This window comes from Hemitrygon akajei, chromosome 17 (assembly GCF_048418815.1).
Source record: "Hemitrygon akajei chromosome 17, sHemAka1.3, whole genome shotgun sequence".
In the NCBI taxonomy this organism is placed as follows: Eukaryota; Metazoa; Chordata; class Chondrichthyes; order Myliobatiformes; family Dasyatidae; genus Hemitrygon; species Hemitrygon akajei.
In genome coordinates, this window is record NC_133140.1 from 36,378,645 (window position 1) to 36,392,712 (window position 14,068).

The following is a 14,068-nucleotide window of genomic DNA, read 5'->3' on the forward strand; positions in this document are numbered from 1 at the left end:
ACCTCTCTGCTTTTCTGAGCCACAGCACCAGACTTGGTGCCAGAGACCCAGTCACTGCGGTAGCCCCTTAGTAGGCCGTCCCCCTCAACAGTATGTAAAGTGTTATATTCATTATTGAGTGGAATGGCCACAGATGTACTCTGCACTGGCTGTGTATTTCCCTTCCTTCTCCTGACAGTCACCCAGTTACCTGCCTCCTACAACCTAGGAGTGAATAACTCCCTGTAGCTCCTATCTATTACCTCCCTCATTCTCCAGTATGAGCCAAAGAGTTCTTTGTGTACCTGCCCTATTTAAATAAGAATTCTCAAATAATTGGAGCTCGTTTATAATAGATCATATGCAAAAATCATTATATTGTTTAGGGTGGAAATGAACAAATGAAAGGAAAACAATAATTATTTTTATTTCTTAAAATTCTTCCAGCTCTCTCTGGGTATTAAAGCTGCGGTATTTTCAACTTGAATGTTAAATGTTTTCTCTTTCCAAGGATGCTACCTGACCTGCTGAGTATTTCCATCGTTTTCTGTTTTACTTTCAAATTTCCAGCCACTGCAGTTGTTTGACCTAATGTTTGTATGTTTGTTTGACCTCAAATATTGGAGTGATTTAAGATCCCAGTATACAAATATAAATTGTCTACCTTCTATCAGGTAAATTGCCTGGACAATTAAAGGTTTTCATAAGCCACTATGACATCTAAAGCATTTCTGGCACAGTGCAGCAGAAGTGGACAGAACTGCAAAATTTGCAGCTCTAATGCAGTGGTTGTGTTGGAAAATAGTTGATCTATCACCATTTTTCAATAAATCTGTTGAAAGTCCTTATTTTTGAATAATTTACATTGATGGGCAGTTTCTTCTTTTAATTGAAAGCTAACTCCTGTTTGCTGCTATGAATAAAGTGGCCATTATTAACAGAAACAAGATTTTTTATCCAATCCTGTTTGTTTAATGGAAACTAAACTCTTTCTCTCCTCTTTCCCATGTTTTGCAGGTTGGGACAAACATTCATATGGTTACCATGGAGATGACGGACATTCTTTCTGCTCTTCAGGAACAGGACAACCATATGGTCCCACTTTCACCACTGGAGATGTCATTGGTTGCTGCGTTAACCTCATAAATAATACCTGCTTCTACACAAAGAATGGCCACAGTTTAGGTAAATTGACACTTGTTGGAATAAATTATGATTAGGAGTTCATGCACAAGATGTTAACTTCCAATTCAAAAGATTCCTGAGATTGAGGTCCCTTTCATTCTCTTCATAATGCACTTATCTTGTTAAATTCTCTTCGAAAAGCTTATGTTTTTATTCATTGTCACCTTGACTATTTTATAAAACCAAATTCTGATAGCTTCCATGGTTCAGTTGCATGCGGTAGGAAATTTCTAGTCAGTTTCTAGAGTAGGTTACATGGTCAGCACAACATTGTGGGCCGAAGAGCCTGTAATGTGCTGTAGATTTTCTATGTTTCTGTGTGTGTCATGTGATATACTGAAGTAGTTTGGCCTGAAAGGTACCAGGACCATTCTCAAAAATCTCCACTAATCTCATCCTAGATGATGATAGGTGTAGTTTTGTTTGGTTTAAGGAGGAGAGAAAAGAGAAAATGTGCTATAGCCCTAGATCCTTTGTGCCGTTCATGAAATCATGCATTAATTTGTAAAGGTACAAGTGTAGAACATCCATAAGTATTTTGAAGAAAGAAGTTTGGGTAGCTAAGCAATCTCACACTTCCAAGTGGAAATTGCTTTGGAGAGAAATGTTGAGTCCTTGAAATCCAAAAAAAGGATGCCAATAAGAAAGTGAAAGAAACTCCAACTGGCAGGCAGCTCTTCCATGTGAAAATATCCACAGATTTTTGGGATGGATCTCCAGCTCTAGGATTGGGCTACTGAATCACCTTAAGATCTCAGTCAACAGTGGTAGTGATCATCTTTAAATGAAGGGAATATAATAAAAATCTAAAATGCCACCAGAGTTAAGTGGTGTACCAATACTTATGAGTCCTATGGGTTTTGCTTGGCAAAGAGAAGATTAGACTTGGTTGTTTTAGAATCTCAGTTGTTATCTGAGTGCTATATATTTATAGATATATAGTCCAAAGGTCACACAAGCAGAAGGTATTTTTGGCACTGCATCTTTGTTATCAGTAGTTGAGTGAGAAAGTGTAATGTAAAAGGGCTAAAATTGGTGATTTTGCCATTTCCAAATAACTTATTTGTCAGCTAAAGAAATACCTTAGTATCTATGGATTAAGGAAAATTAACTTGTGCTCCCACTGTAAGTGCATTCTTCTATGAGATTTAATATCAGAAATTCCCTTTAAAATGCAACCTGGTCTTGGCTCAAGAGCTTCAATTAAAACTACTGCTTCAAATACTGCTAGCTGTAGTCAAGGACATTTTATTCATAGTAACTTGCAGGTGTGAGTACTAATTTTTCACCAGAAACCCTACCTATTAGAATAAACTGTGTTATCAGGATATTAGCAGATTCAAATTTTACAGGGGACAAAATCCATTCATAACTTTGTCTCAATTCAGCTGTGGCTAAAAACAAATCTTTGCAAATATGAGTTAAAATGAAGAAGTGAAACCACATTGATGAATATTGTTGAATGAGAATGGTTTCAAATCTAAATTTTATATGTGTATGCATTGCTACAAATTACCCAATGCAGTTATGTATTTTTCAAATCTTAGATATTACTGTATGAATTTAAACCAGGGTTTGAAGACAACTAATATTTAAACAACAAAATATACATATTTATTTTTACGTCATTACTCTACACTTCTTGACAGGAATTTTTTTATAAGTGGGAAACTGATGTCGTAAGTATCCAAAAATCGAGTTGGGACAAAGGGTTGACTTTATAAATGTTTATTTTTCACTGAGTCATGGATGAATAACTTCAAATAGTTTGTTTACTTCAAGATTTAAAAATAGCCTTATTTACTCTGTGTATATTCTATGACTTCCATTTCTATACCATCTTTAATGTAGCAAAATGTGTTGAAGGACACTTGCTTCAGCAAGAAAGTGCTTGGGAGTTGGAGCTATAGAGCTTCCACGAGGCTGAGATCTCTTCCACATGCTTGGAGGAGGCCAGGTCTCAGGCTAAGAGGGCACTGGCAGAAAGGAACAGGAGGTGACTCCAGGCAGAGAGGAAGAAAGCATATGATGCAGGAACCCTCTGGTGCCATACCTCTCCCAAACAGATGTAATGTTTTTGATACCAGTCGAGGCAATGGCTACTCAGGGGAATATAGTAAGAGCCAAGTATGTAACACCTCAAGCGGCTCAGCTGCACAGGAAGGGAGGATAAAGAAAGGGACTGTTATAGCATAGGGGATTCAACTGTAAGTAAAGCAGTTAGGTGTTTGTGCAGCCACGTATGTAATTCTAGGCTTCCACATGCTTGGGTGGATGCTAGGGTCAAAGCTACCACTGAGTGTTTGCAGGAAATCCTGGATAGGAAGGTCATGACACATACTGGTACCTGCCTGACAAAAAAAAAGATGATGTCCTTCAGACTGAATAGGCAGTTAATGGTATAAATTTAAAAGCAGGGCCTTTAAATTTACCCTAGTAATTCAGAGTTACTTCCAGTGCAAGCATTGGCAAGAGTAAAAACAGGAGAATATATAAGATGAGTGTATCTAGAGAGTAGGATTTAGGTTTCTGCTTACACACAGTCAGAGGATGGCATTCGTATTCCTGTGGCCATGTTTGCTTGTGATATTAGGGATGGTTTAAATTTAGTTTGCCAGAGACTGGGCAGCAAGTTGGAGAAGGTGGAAACATAGAAAGTAATAGAAATCAGAAAAATAGCGAAATAGGGCAGAAAGGGCAAAAGCAAATAGAACCACAAAAGTCCCAAAAGTTAAAGGAATGAATGCTGGTAAAAAGACAAAACTAATAAATTGATATATAAATGTATATAGCATTGGAAACAACAGCACAAGTGGAGTTAAATGGTTAAAATCGGATCGCCATTACAGGTCAGGAGGAAATAATTCCAAAAGAAGTTAAGAATATCCAACAATGGCTAATCAAGGAAATTAAAGAGGGTATTAGATTGTAAGGTGGAAAAGGTTAGTCGTAGGCCCAAAAAAAGCATACAGGACAACAACAACCTTGTACTCCACGTCAGCAAGACCAAGGAACTTATTGTGATCTTCAGGACAGGGAAGCCAGGAGAACACACACCAGTCCTGAAAAGAGGATCAGCAGTGGAAAGCGTTAGCAGCTTCAAGTTTCCTAGCATCAGTACCTCAGAGGATCTATTCTGGGCCTGTAATATCAATACAATCATAAAGAAGGCATATCAGTGGCTCTAGGAGTTTGAGGAGATTTGGTATGTTACCAATGACTTGCAAATTTATGCAGATGTACGGTGAAGAACATTCTGAATGTTGGAACCAGCACCTGGTATGGAGGCTCCAATGCATAGGATCGAAAGGGGCTGCAGAGGGTTGTAGACTCAGCCAACTCTATCACAAGTACAACATCCCCCCACTCCCCATCCCATTTTCGAGGATATCATCAAGAGGCAGTGTGTCAAAAAGACACCACCACATGACGTCTTGTCATTATTACCATTGGGAAGGAGATATAGAAGTCTAAACACCTACATTCAATGTTTTAGAAAGAGCTTCTTTCCTTCCACTATCAGATTTCTGAATGGTCCATGAACCTCGTTATTCCTCTTTTGCGCTTTTTTAAAATTTTATGTTACTTTTTTATGTTTTGCACTGTACTGCTGCTACAAAACAAATTTCATGATGTGTCAGTGATAATAAACCTGATTTTGCAATTCAGAATCCAGCAGAAAACAAACTAGTGAGAAATCAACAGAAAATTGACAATAAAAGCTTCCTTAAGTCTTTTAAAAGGGGTCATTTAGAGAAAGAGGCTAGGGAACAAGGAAATAGCAGACTTCTTGCATCAGTTTTTACAGTAGATGATATGAAACACGCTCCACTTATATTTTAAATAACGAGGACGAATGAAATATCATCATCACTAGGGAATTAGTTCTGGGCAAATTAACAGCGCTAAACACCAATAGGGCTACAGGACCTGATGGCTTGCATCCTTGGAAGAGTAAACTGCCAATGTAGTATCCTTGTTCAAAATGAGTGCAAGATAAAAAGTGGGTAATTAGAGGCTAGTTAACAAAATGTCTGATTAGAAAAATATGAGAATCATTTATGTAGGTGGTAATAGCAAAACATTTGGCAAGTCATAATTTAATTAAGCGGAGTCAGCAAGGTTTCATAGCTTAAGTATTGAAACTCTCTGACAAAGTATCAGAGTAGACTGAGGTGACCCAGTAGATGTAATATATTTGGTTTTTTAAGAGGTTTGGTGAGATGCCAAACTGAAAGTTACTATGCACAATAAGAGTTTGTGGTGTATTTGTATGGATAAGGAGGAGGCAAATGTATTGAAGTGAAATTTTAAAATGATGCAAAATTATTGAAAATCAGAACATACTTGAGAGGTTTAATGACCTGCTCTTCTTCAAATAGTAACAATCATGTATCAAATGTTTTGTTGTGTATGGAAACGTAGCTTGTGTATTGCTTAAGTGGATAGTATTTGATCTGGAATTACCAACCACAAATGTTTGCAAGAACAAATTTTTCCGGTCTATAAAATCAATAAATTGAAAAGCCTTTTTAAAAGGTTTGTATTACTCTGAGCTTTTGACACAGAACAAATTCTACCTATAGTTCAACTCTTCCCAGATTTACAGAGAAATTGGTGAATACCCAGAATAGCCTGGCAGAGGAGGTGGTGGAGTTGGATATGATTACAACATTTAAAAGGCCTTTTAGGATGTATATGGATAGGAAAGGTAGAGTGGGATGCTAGTCTAAGATAGGCAAATAGGATTAGTGTTAATAGGCATCATTGTTAGACAATTTGGGCTAAAAAGGCCCTGTTCTTTACAATAGGTAAAGAAGGCAAGTTGTGAGAAGCATAAAAAGAAAGTGGAGAGAGAAATTGTATGACTGGCCAAAAAGGTAGAAAATGTGGCATAACGAGACACTGTGAAGTTGCCACTTGAAGGAAGAGTGGTTAAGCAGATTACTTAAAAGATGAGTGACTGCAGGAAGTACCACATACATAAAACATGTAAAACCAACACAAACACAAGAAAATCTGCAGTTGCTGGCAATCCAAGCAACAGACACAAAATGCTGGAGGAACTCAGCATCTATGGAAAAGAGTACGCAGGCGACATTTTGGGCTGAGATCCTTCATCAGAAAATCCTGTTGAAGGGACTAGGCCCGAAACGTCAACTGTTTACTCTTTTCCATTGATGCTTACTGGCCTGCTGAGCTCCTCCAGCATCTTATGCAAAACCAACATATAGGTACAGCTGGTATAGATTATTGACTTTTTTAAAAGAATTTGTAATATAAAAAAATGGTCTTGCTACATTTGAACAAAGGACAAGTGAGGCTACATCCAGAGTCTGTGAATAATTTTTGTTCAGTTATTTAAAGAAAGATATTATCGTAGCAGTTCAGAGAACATATAAAGGAGGATCAAATAGATTGGCTGTGCATTTGGTTGAGCTTAGAAGAATGAGGCAATCTTTTTGAAACAGGTTTCACAAAGTGAAAATGGGAAGACTCTTCCCCTCATGGCAGAGTCTGACCAGAGATCACGATCTCAGATTGAACGGGTGCCCATTTAGGATTGGGATGAGAAATGACTTTTTTCAGTGGCTTACTTTTTAAATTAATTGCCCCAGAAAGTCATTAAGACAGAATTCTTGAATATTTGTTAATGGTGCTGAGCTGCAGTCCCCGTTGAGGTCGTAGTTCAGACTGGAGTTTTTTTTAGGACAACACAAACAAAATGCTGGAGGAACTCAGCAGGTCGTGCAGCATCTATGGAAATGTATTTTTTTTTAGCTTTTAGGTTTTGTGGTGGTTTTGGGGACAGAGAGGGGAGTTAGGGGTCAGGTTAGGATTCAGGGATAGAAATGTAGGGGAATTGGAGGATAGGCCAGAGTTCAAGCCTCTGTTCTCTGTTCAAAGACAAATGGCGGGGTCATGATGAGATGGGAATTTGAGACATAGCTTTCAGGGTTCCATCATCGACAAGCATGGAGTTGGGGCTCTCACTCACACTCATAGAGTCCTGGATCAATAATGAAGAACAAAGCTTGAAGTTCGATTGGAAGTCCGAATCAAACCTGAAGGAGGTCTGACATCTGGATCAAAGCCCAAAGGTTGATCAGAGTTCTGGATCAAAGAGGTCGATGGGATGTCTGGATTGAAGCCCGAAAGTTGATCAGAGGTCCGGATCAAACTCGAATGTCAATCAGAAGTTTAGAAGTCAAGGCCTAAAGCTTGGAGCCTGGGTCTGCTGGGGAAGGTGGAACCAGTGTTTGTGAAACCATGAGTCCAACGAGGACGGCTTGTCCTGGGGTTAGAGGGTTGTGTATGTGCATGGAGTGTGGAGGGGGAGCAAGGTTTTATTGCTTTGTTGTTCGGTATGTTCTGTTTTGTTTGCTGTGTTCTGCTGAGCATTACAGGCATCCTATGTGTGGTAATACTTGCAGGCTATCCCCAGCACATCCTTGGGTGTTAATGCAAATGACATTTCACTGTATGTTTCGATATGACGACAAATAAAACTAAATCTGAATCTGAAGTATGAAACCATTGCCCCATAAAGATGTGGAAAATGATTCTTTGAATGTGTGTAAAACTGAGAGAATCTGTCAAGATTTAGGGTGAAGAGGACTGAAACAGACTTGAAATTAGCATCAGCCATAATATTGTTGAATAGCTGATCAGGTTTGAGGAACCAATTGGCTTAATTCTTCCTACTTTGTACAGTTTTAAAACATCATAAGACACCCCAAATTTGATGTTGAGACACGGAAAGGGATGCCAACACTCATGACAAAAATAGCGAAGTGTTAGGGTCTGATGAGTGCTTTATTAAAAAAAGAACTAGACAAAAAGAAAAACTGAATTTTGGACCATGACAGTTGAAGATTGAAATTTGGGATGATCGAGCTCAGAATTAAATAAATATAGGCACAGAGAATATTGGTAATTTGAAATGAAAATCGTCATGGCAACATTTGAAGTCAGTTCATAATTAAATAAGTATCTGCCTGGACTTGGTGGTTGAATATGAAGTATCATTTGGCATATAAAACCTTTATACAAGTCTAAATTTCAAGAGCAAAGTCACCATGTGAACTTTCCTTAGAAACTAGTTTGGAGACCTTTTAATCCTTTTAATATTGGTATTTACCTGAGACCTGCACAGGCCTGCCTCTGGAGGAACCTGTGGTCTCTTTATCATCAATCTAAACCCATCAAACTTAATATTAAACAAAATGTAAGTACCGTAGCTCCTTGGAATCTGAAATAAAAACAGAAAATTCACCAATTATGCCCGTTTAAGATTTTTTGAGAATATAATTCAAGGCATTCCTTCCTCCACTATCAACACTGCCCTCACCCGCATCTCTTCCATTTCACGTATATCTGCCCTCACCCGCCAAACCACCAGGGATAAGGTTCCTCCTGTTCTCACCTACCATCCCACCAGCCTCTGCATCCAGCACATAATTCTCCATAATTTCTGCCATCACCAACGGGATCCCACCACCAAGCACATCTTCCCCTCCCTCCCTCTCCTCCCACTCCAACTTTCTGCAGGGATTGCTACCTATGTAACTCCCTTGTCCATTCATTTCTCCCCTCTGATTTCCCTTCTGGTACTTATCCTTGCAAGCGGAAGAAGTTCCACACCTGCCCCTACACCTCCTTCCTCACTACCATTCAGGGCCCAAACAGTTTAACCAAGTGAGGTGACACTTGATCTGTGAGAATGTTGAGGTCATATACTGTGTCTGGCGCTCCTGGTGTGGCCTCCTGTATATTGGTGAGACCACTTCACTGAGCACCTATGCTCCTTCCACAACAAAAGATGGGGTTTTCTGGTGTCCACCCATTTCAATTCTACTTCCCTTTCCCATTCTGACATGTGAGTCCATAGCCTCCTTTACTGCCATAATGAAGTCACACTCCGCTTGGAGGAGCAACCCCTTGTATTCCATCTGGGTAGCCTGCAACCTGATGACATGAACATTGTTTTTTCAAACTTCTGGTAATTGCTTCGCCCCTTTCCCTCTCTCACCTTATATTCTTACCTTCCTATCACCTCCCTCTGGTGCTCCTCCCACTTCCCTTTCTTTCCCTTCTACCCTCTCCTATCAGATTCCCCTTCTCCAGCCCTTTATTTCTTTCACCAATCAACTTCCCAGCTCTTTACTTCAACCCCCACCCCTCAGTTTCACCTATCACCGACCACCTTGTACTTCTTCCTCCCCTCCCCCCCTTCTTAGTCTGATTTCTCATCTTTCTCCAGTCCTGACGAAGTGTCATGGCCTGAAACATCGACGGTACTCTTTTCCATAGAGGCTGCCTGGCCTGCTGAGTTCCTCCAGAAAATTATGTGTGTTGCATCATTCAAGGTTATTTAACTATAGTAAATAGAATTAATTATGATCTAATTAATCACAAACTGAGTTGAGGGCTGAATAGCTTATTCTTGTTCTTCTCTTAGACTACTAGAAAGATGCAAAGTTGTATAAACAGGCTCATCACTGGCTTCCTAAAGTATGGAATGGCACTCGATGCCTTCTCCTATGAATCAGCAATTCAGCATAACATATGTTTGGTTTTCTTTTAAAGAATTTGATGCTTTTTGTTGAAGTTAAAGGTTTTTTTTGCTGAAATTATTTTATTATTGTACTTATTCCACACATTATCCAAACAACTACTAAACATTACGCAGCAGCTTTTGCGTAGCTCCACCTGGTGACTGGAACAGTATACTGGAGAACAGTATTTTAGCAAACAGCAAAAATGTCATTTACGGCAGAGGAGAATTTGTATAATTTTAATTCATCAGCCCATGGCAATCTTTAATTTCATTATTCAGCCAGATTCTAGGTGCTTCACATCCACAAGTAGAACATCACAGCTCTGTTCATCCTGTCCTCTGGCCAGTAATCAGAACACAACTGTCAGGGAAGTGAAAGGTCAGTATTTCCTGGACATGAAGACAATAGAGCAAGCAGCCTTTCCAGTTCCAATGTGGGAGCAGATGAAGCTGAGAAAAAATTAAAAAGCTCTGGAGCAGATTGAAGATAACCTTATCTACTGCCCTCAGTCCATTGGGCACCAAGACAACCCAGTATTTGATCTGTATCCGCAAGCTGACTCTCGACGTAAAGGAAGCTGCTGCCTTCAAGCAAGAAGTTTGAATGCCAAGCAAAGTGAACAGAGGAAAAGGCTCTAATCACAATTCAATTAGATAATGCATGAAGAGGGTACTACTGGAACGACTGAAGCAGGGGACATCAAACATAAAACATTACAGCACAGAACAGGCCCTTTGGACCACAATGGTTCAACCTACTTTAAGATCAATCAACACTTCCTTGCCACATAGCCCTTTATTTTCATTATCATCCATGTTCCTTTCTAAGAGTTTCTTAAATGACCCGAATGTATCTGGCTCTACCACCACCCCTGGCAACGTGTTCCATTCAGATTCAGATCTATTTATCGCATGTACATTGAAACACAATGTGGCCATTTGCCTTAACAAACAACACACCCAAGTATGTGCTGGGGCAGCCTGCAAGTGCCACCACATATTCTGGTGCTAACACAGCATGCCCACCATGCTCGGAAGAACAACACATGAGCACAGCAAAACGGAACATACCAAAAAACAATGCAAAACAGTGAAATGAGCCCTGTTCCTCCCTCCCTCCCACCCGTACACATTCACCATCCTGTAACAGTGAAATGAGCCCTGTTCCTCCCTCCCTCCCTCCCATACACATTCACCATCCTGTAACAGTGAAATGAGCCCTGTTCCTCCCTCCCTCCCACTCATACACATTCACCATCCTGTAACAGTGAAATGAGCCCTGTTCCTCCCTCCCTCCCACCCATACACATTCACCATCCTGTAACAGTGAAATGAGCCCTGTTCCTCCCTCCCTCCCTCCCTCCCTCCCATACACATTCACCATCCTGTAACAGTGAAATGAGCCCTGTTCCTCCCTCCCTCCCTCCCATACACATTCACCATCCTGTAACAGTGAAATGAGCCCTGTCCTCCCTCCCTCCCACTCATACACATTCACCATCCTGTAACAGTGAAATGAGCCCTGTTCCTCCCTCCCTCCCTCCCGCCCATACACATTCACCATCCTGTAACAGTGAAATGAGCCCTGTTCCTCCCTCCCTCCCTCCCACCCATACACATTCACCATCCTGTAACAGTGAAATGAGCCCTGTTCCTCCCTCCCTCCCTCCCACCCATACACATTCACCATCCTGTAACAGTGAAATGAGCCCTGTTCCTCCCTCCCTCCCACCCATACACATTCACCATCCTGTAACAGTGAAATGAGCCCTGTTCCTCCCTCCCTCCCACTCATACACATTCACCATCCTGTAACAGTGAAATGAGCCCTGTTCCTCCCTCCCTCCCACCCACCCATACACATTCACCATCCTGTAACAGTGAAATGAGCCCTGATCCTCCCTCCCACCCTCCCACCCATACACATTCACCATCCTGTAACAGTGAAATGAGCCCTGTTCCTCCCTCCCTCCCACCCATACACATTCACCATCCTGTAACAGTGAAATGAGCCCTGTTCCTCCCTCCCACCCTCCCACCCATACACATTCACCATCCTGTAACAGTGAAATGAGCCCTGTTCCTCCCTCCCTCCCACCCATACACATTCACCATCCTGTAACAGTGAAATGAGCCCTGTTCCTCCCTCCCTCCCTCCCTCCCATACACATTCACCATCCTGTAATAGTGAAATGAGCCCTGTTCCTCCCACCCTCCCACCCATACACATTCACCATCCTGTAACAGTGAAATGAGCCCTGTTCCTCCCTCCCTCCCACCCATACACATTCACCATCCTGTAACAGTGAAATGAACCCTGTTCCTCCCTCCCTCCCACCCATACACATTCACCATCCTGTAACAGTGAAATGAGCCCTGTTCCTCCCTCCCTCCCACCCATACACATTCACCATCCTGTAACAGTGAAATGAACCCTGTTCCTCCCTCCCTCCCACCCATACACATTCACCATCCTGTAACAGTGAAATGAGCCCTGTTCCTCCCTCCCTCCCACCCATACACATTCACCATCCTGTAACAGTGAAATGAGCCCTGTTCCTCCCTCCCTCCCACTCATACACATTCACCATCCTGTAACAGTGAAATGAGCCCTGTTCCTCCCTCCCACCCTCCCATACACATTCACCATCCTGTAACAGTGAAATGAGCCCTGTTCCTCCCTCCCTCCCACCCATACACATTCACCATCCTGTAACAGTGAAATGAGCCCTGTTCCTCCCTCCCTCCCTCCCACCCATACACATTCACCATCCTGTAACAATGAAATGAGCCCTGTTCCTCCCTCCCTCCCACCCATACACATTCACCATCCTGTAACAGTGAAATGAGTCCTGTTCCTCCCTCCCTCCCACCCATACACATTCACCATCCTGTAACAGTGAAATGAGCCCTGTTCCTCCCTCCCTCCCTCCCACCCATACATTCACCATCCTGTAACAGTGAAATGAGCCCTGTTCCTCCCTCCCTCCCACCCATACACATTCACCATCCTGTAACAGTGAAATGAACCCTGTTCCTCCCTCCCTCCCACCCATACACATTCACCATCCTGTAACAGTGAAATGAGCCCTGTTCCTCCCTCCCTCCCACCCATACACATTCACCATCCTGTAACAGTGAAATGAGCCCTGTTCCTCCCTCCCTCCCTCCCACCCATACATTCACCATCCTGTAACAGTGAAATGAGTCCTGTTCCTCCCTCCCTCCCACCCATACACATTCACCATCCTGTAACAGTGAAATGAGCCCTGTTCCTCCCTCCCTCCCTCCCACCCATACATTCACCATCCTGTAACAGTGAAATGAGCCCTGTTCCTCCCTCCCTCCCACCCATACACATTCACCATCCTGTAACAGTGAAATGAACCCTGTTCCTCCCTCCCTCCCACCCATACACATTCACCATCCTGTAACAGTGAAATGAGCCCTGTTCCTCCCTCCCTCCCTCCCACCCATACACATTCACCATCCTGTAACAGTGAAATGAGCCCTGTTCCTCCCTCCCTCCCTCCCATACACATTCACCATCCTGTAACAGTGAAATGAGCCCTGTTCCTCCCTCCCTCCCTCCCACCCATACACATTCACCATCCTGTAACAGTGAAATGAGCCCTGTTCCTCCCTCCCTCCCACCCATACACATTCACCATCCTGTAACAGTGAAATGAGCCCTGTTCCTCCCTCCCTCCCACCCATACACATTCACCATCCTGTAACAGTGAAATGAGCCCTGTTCCTCCCTCCCACCCTCCCATACACATTCACCATCCTGTAACAGTGAAATGAGCCCTGTTCCTCCCTCCCTCCCACCCATACACATTCACCATCCTGTAACAGTGAAATGAGCCCTGTTCCTCCCTCCCTCCCTCCCACCCATACACATTCACCATCCTGTAACAGTGAAATGAGCCCTGTTCCTCCCTCCCTCCCTCCCACCCATACACATTCACCATCCTGTAACAGTGAAATGAGCCCTGTTCCTCCCTCCCTCCCTCCCATACACATTCACCATCCTGTAACAGTGAAATGAGCCCTGTTCCTCCCTCCCTCCCACCCATACACATTCACCATCCTGTAACAGTGAAATGAGCCCTGTTCCTCCCTCCCTCCCACTCATACACATTCACCATCCTGTAACAGTGAAATGAGCCCTGTTCCTCCCTCCCTCCCTCCCACCCATACACATTCACCATCCTGTAACAGTGAAATGAGCCCTGTTCCTCCCTCCCTCCCTCCCATACACATTCACCATCCTGTAACAGTGAAATGAGCCCTGTTCCTCCCTCCCTCCCACCCATACACATTCACCATCCTGTAACAATG

At 42.5% G+C, this 14,068-nt stretch overlaps 1 protein-coding gene across 1 annotated transcript in view; it reads left to right on the forward strand.

Annotated features, from left to right (window-relative positions):
- ranbp10 (RAN binding protein 10) overlaps nucleotides 1-14,068 on the forward strand; it is a 136,823-nt gene that overhangs the window by 90,651 nt on the left and 32,104 nt on the right. Inside the window, exon 4 of the mRNA XM_073069915.1 lies at nucleotides 997-1,164. Within this exon, the coding sequence (XP_072926016.1) occupies nucleotides 997-1,164 (168 nt within the window). The remainder of the gene's footprint in view (nucleotides 1-996; nucleotides 1,165-14,068) is intronic.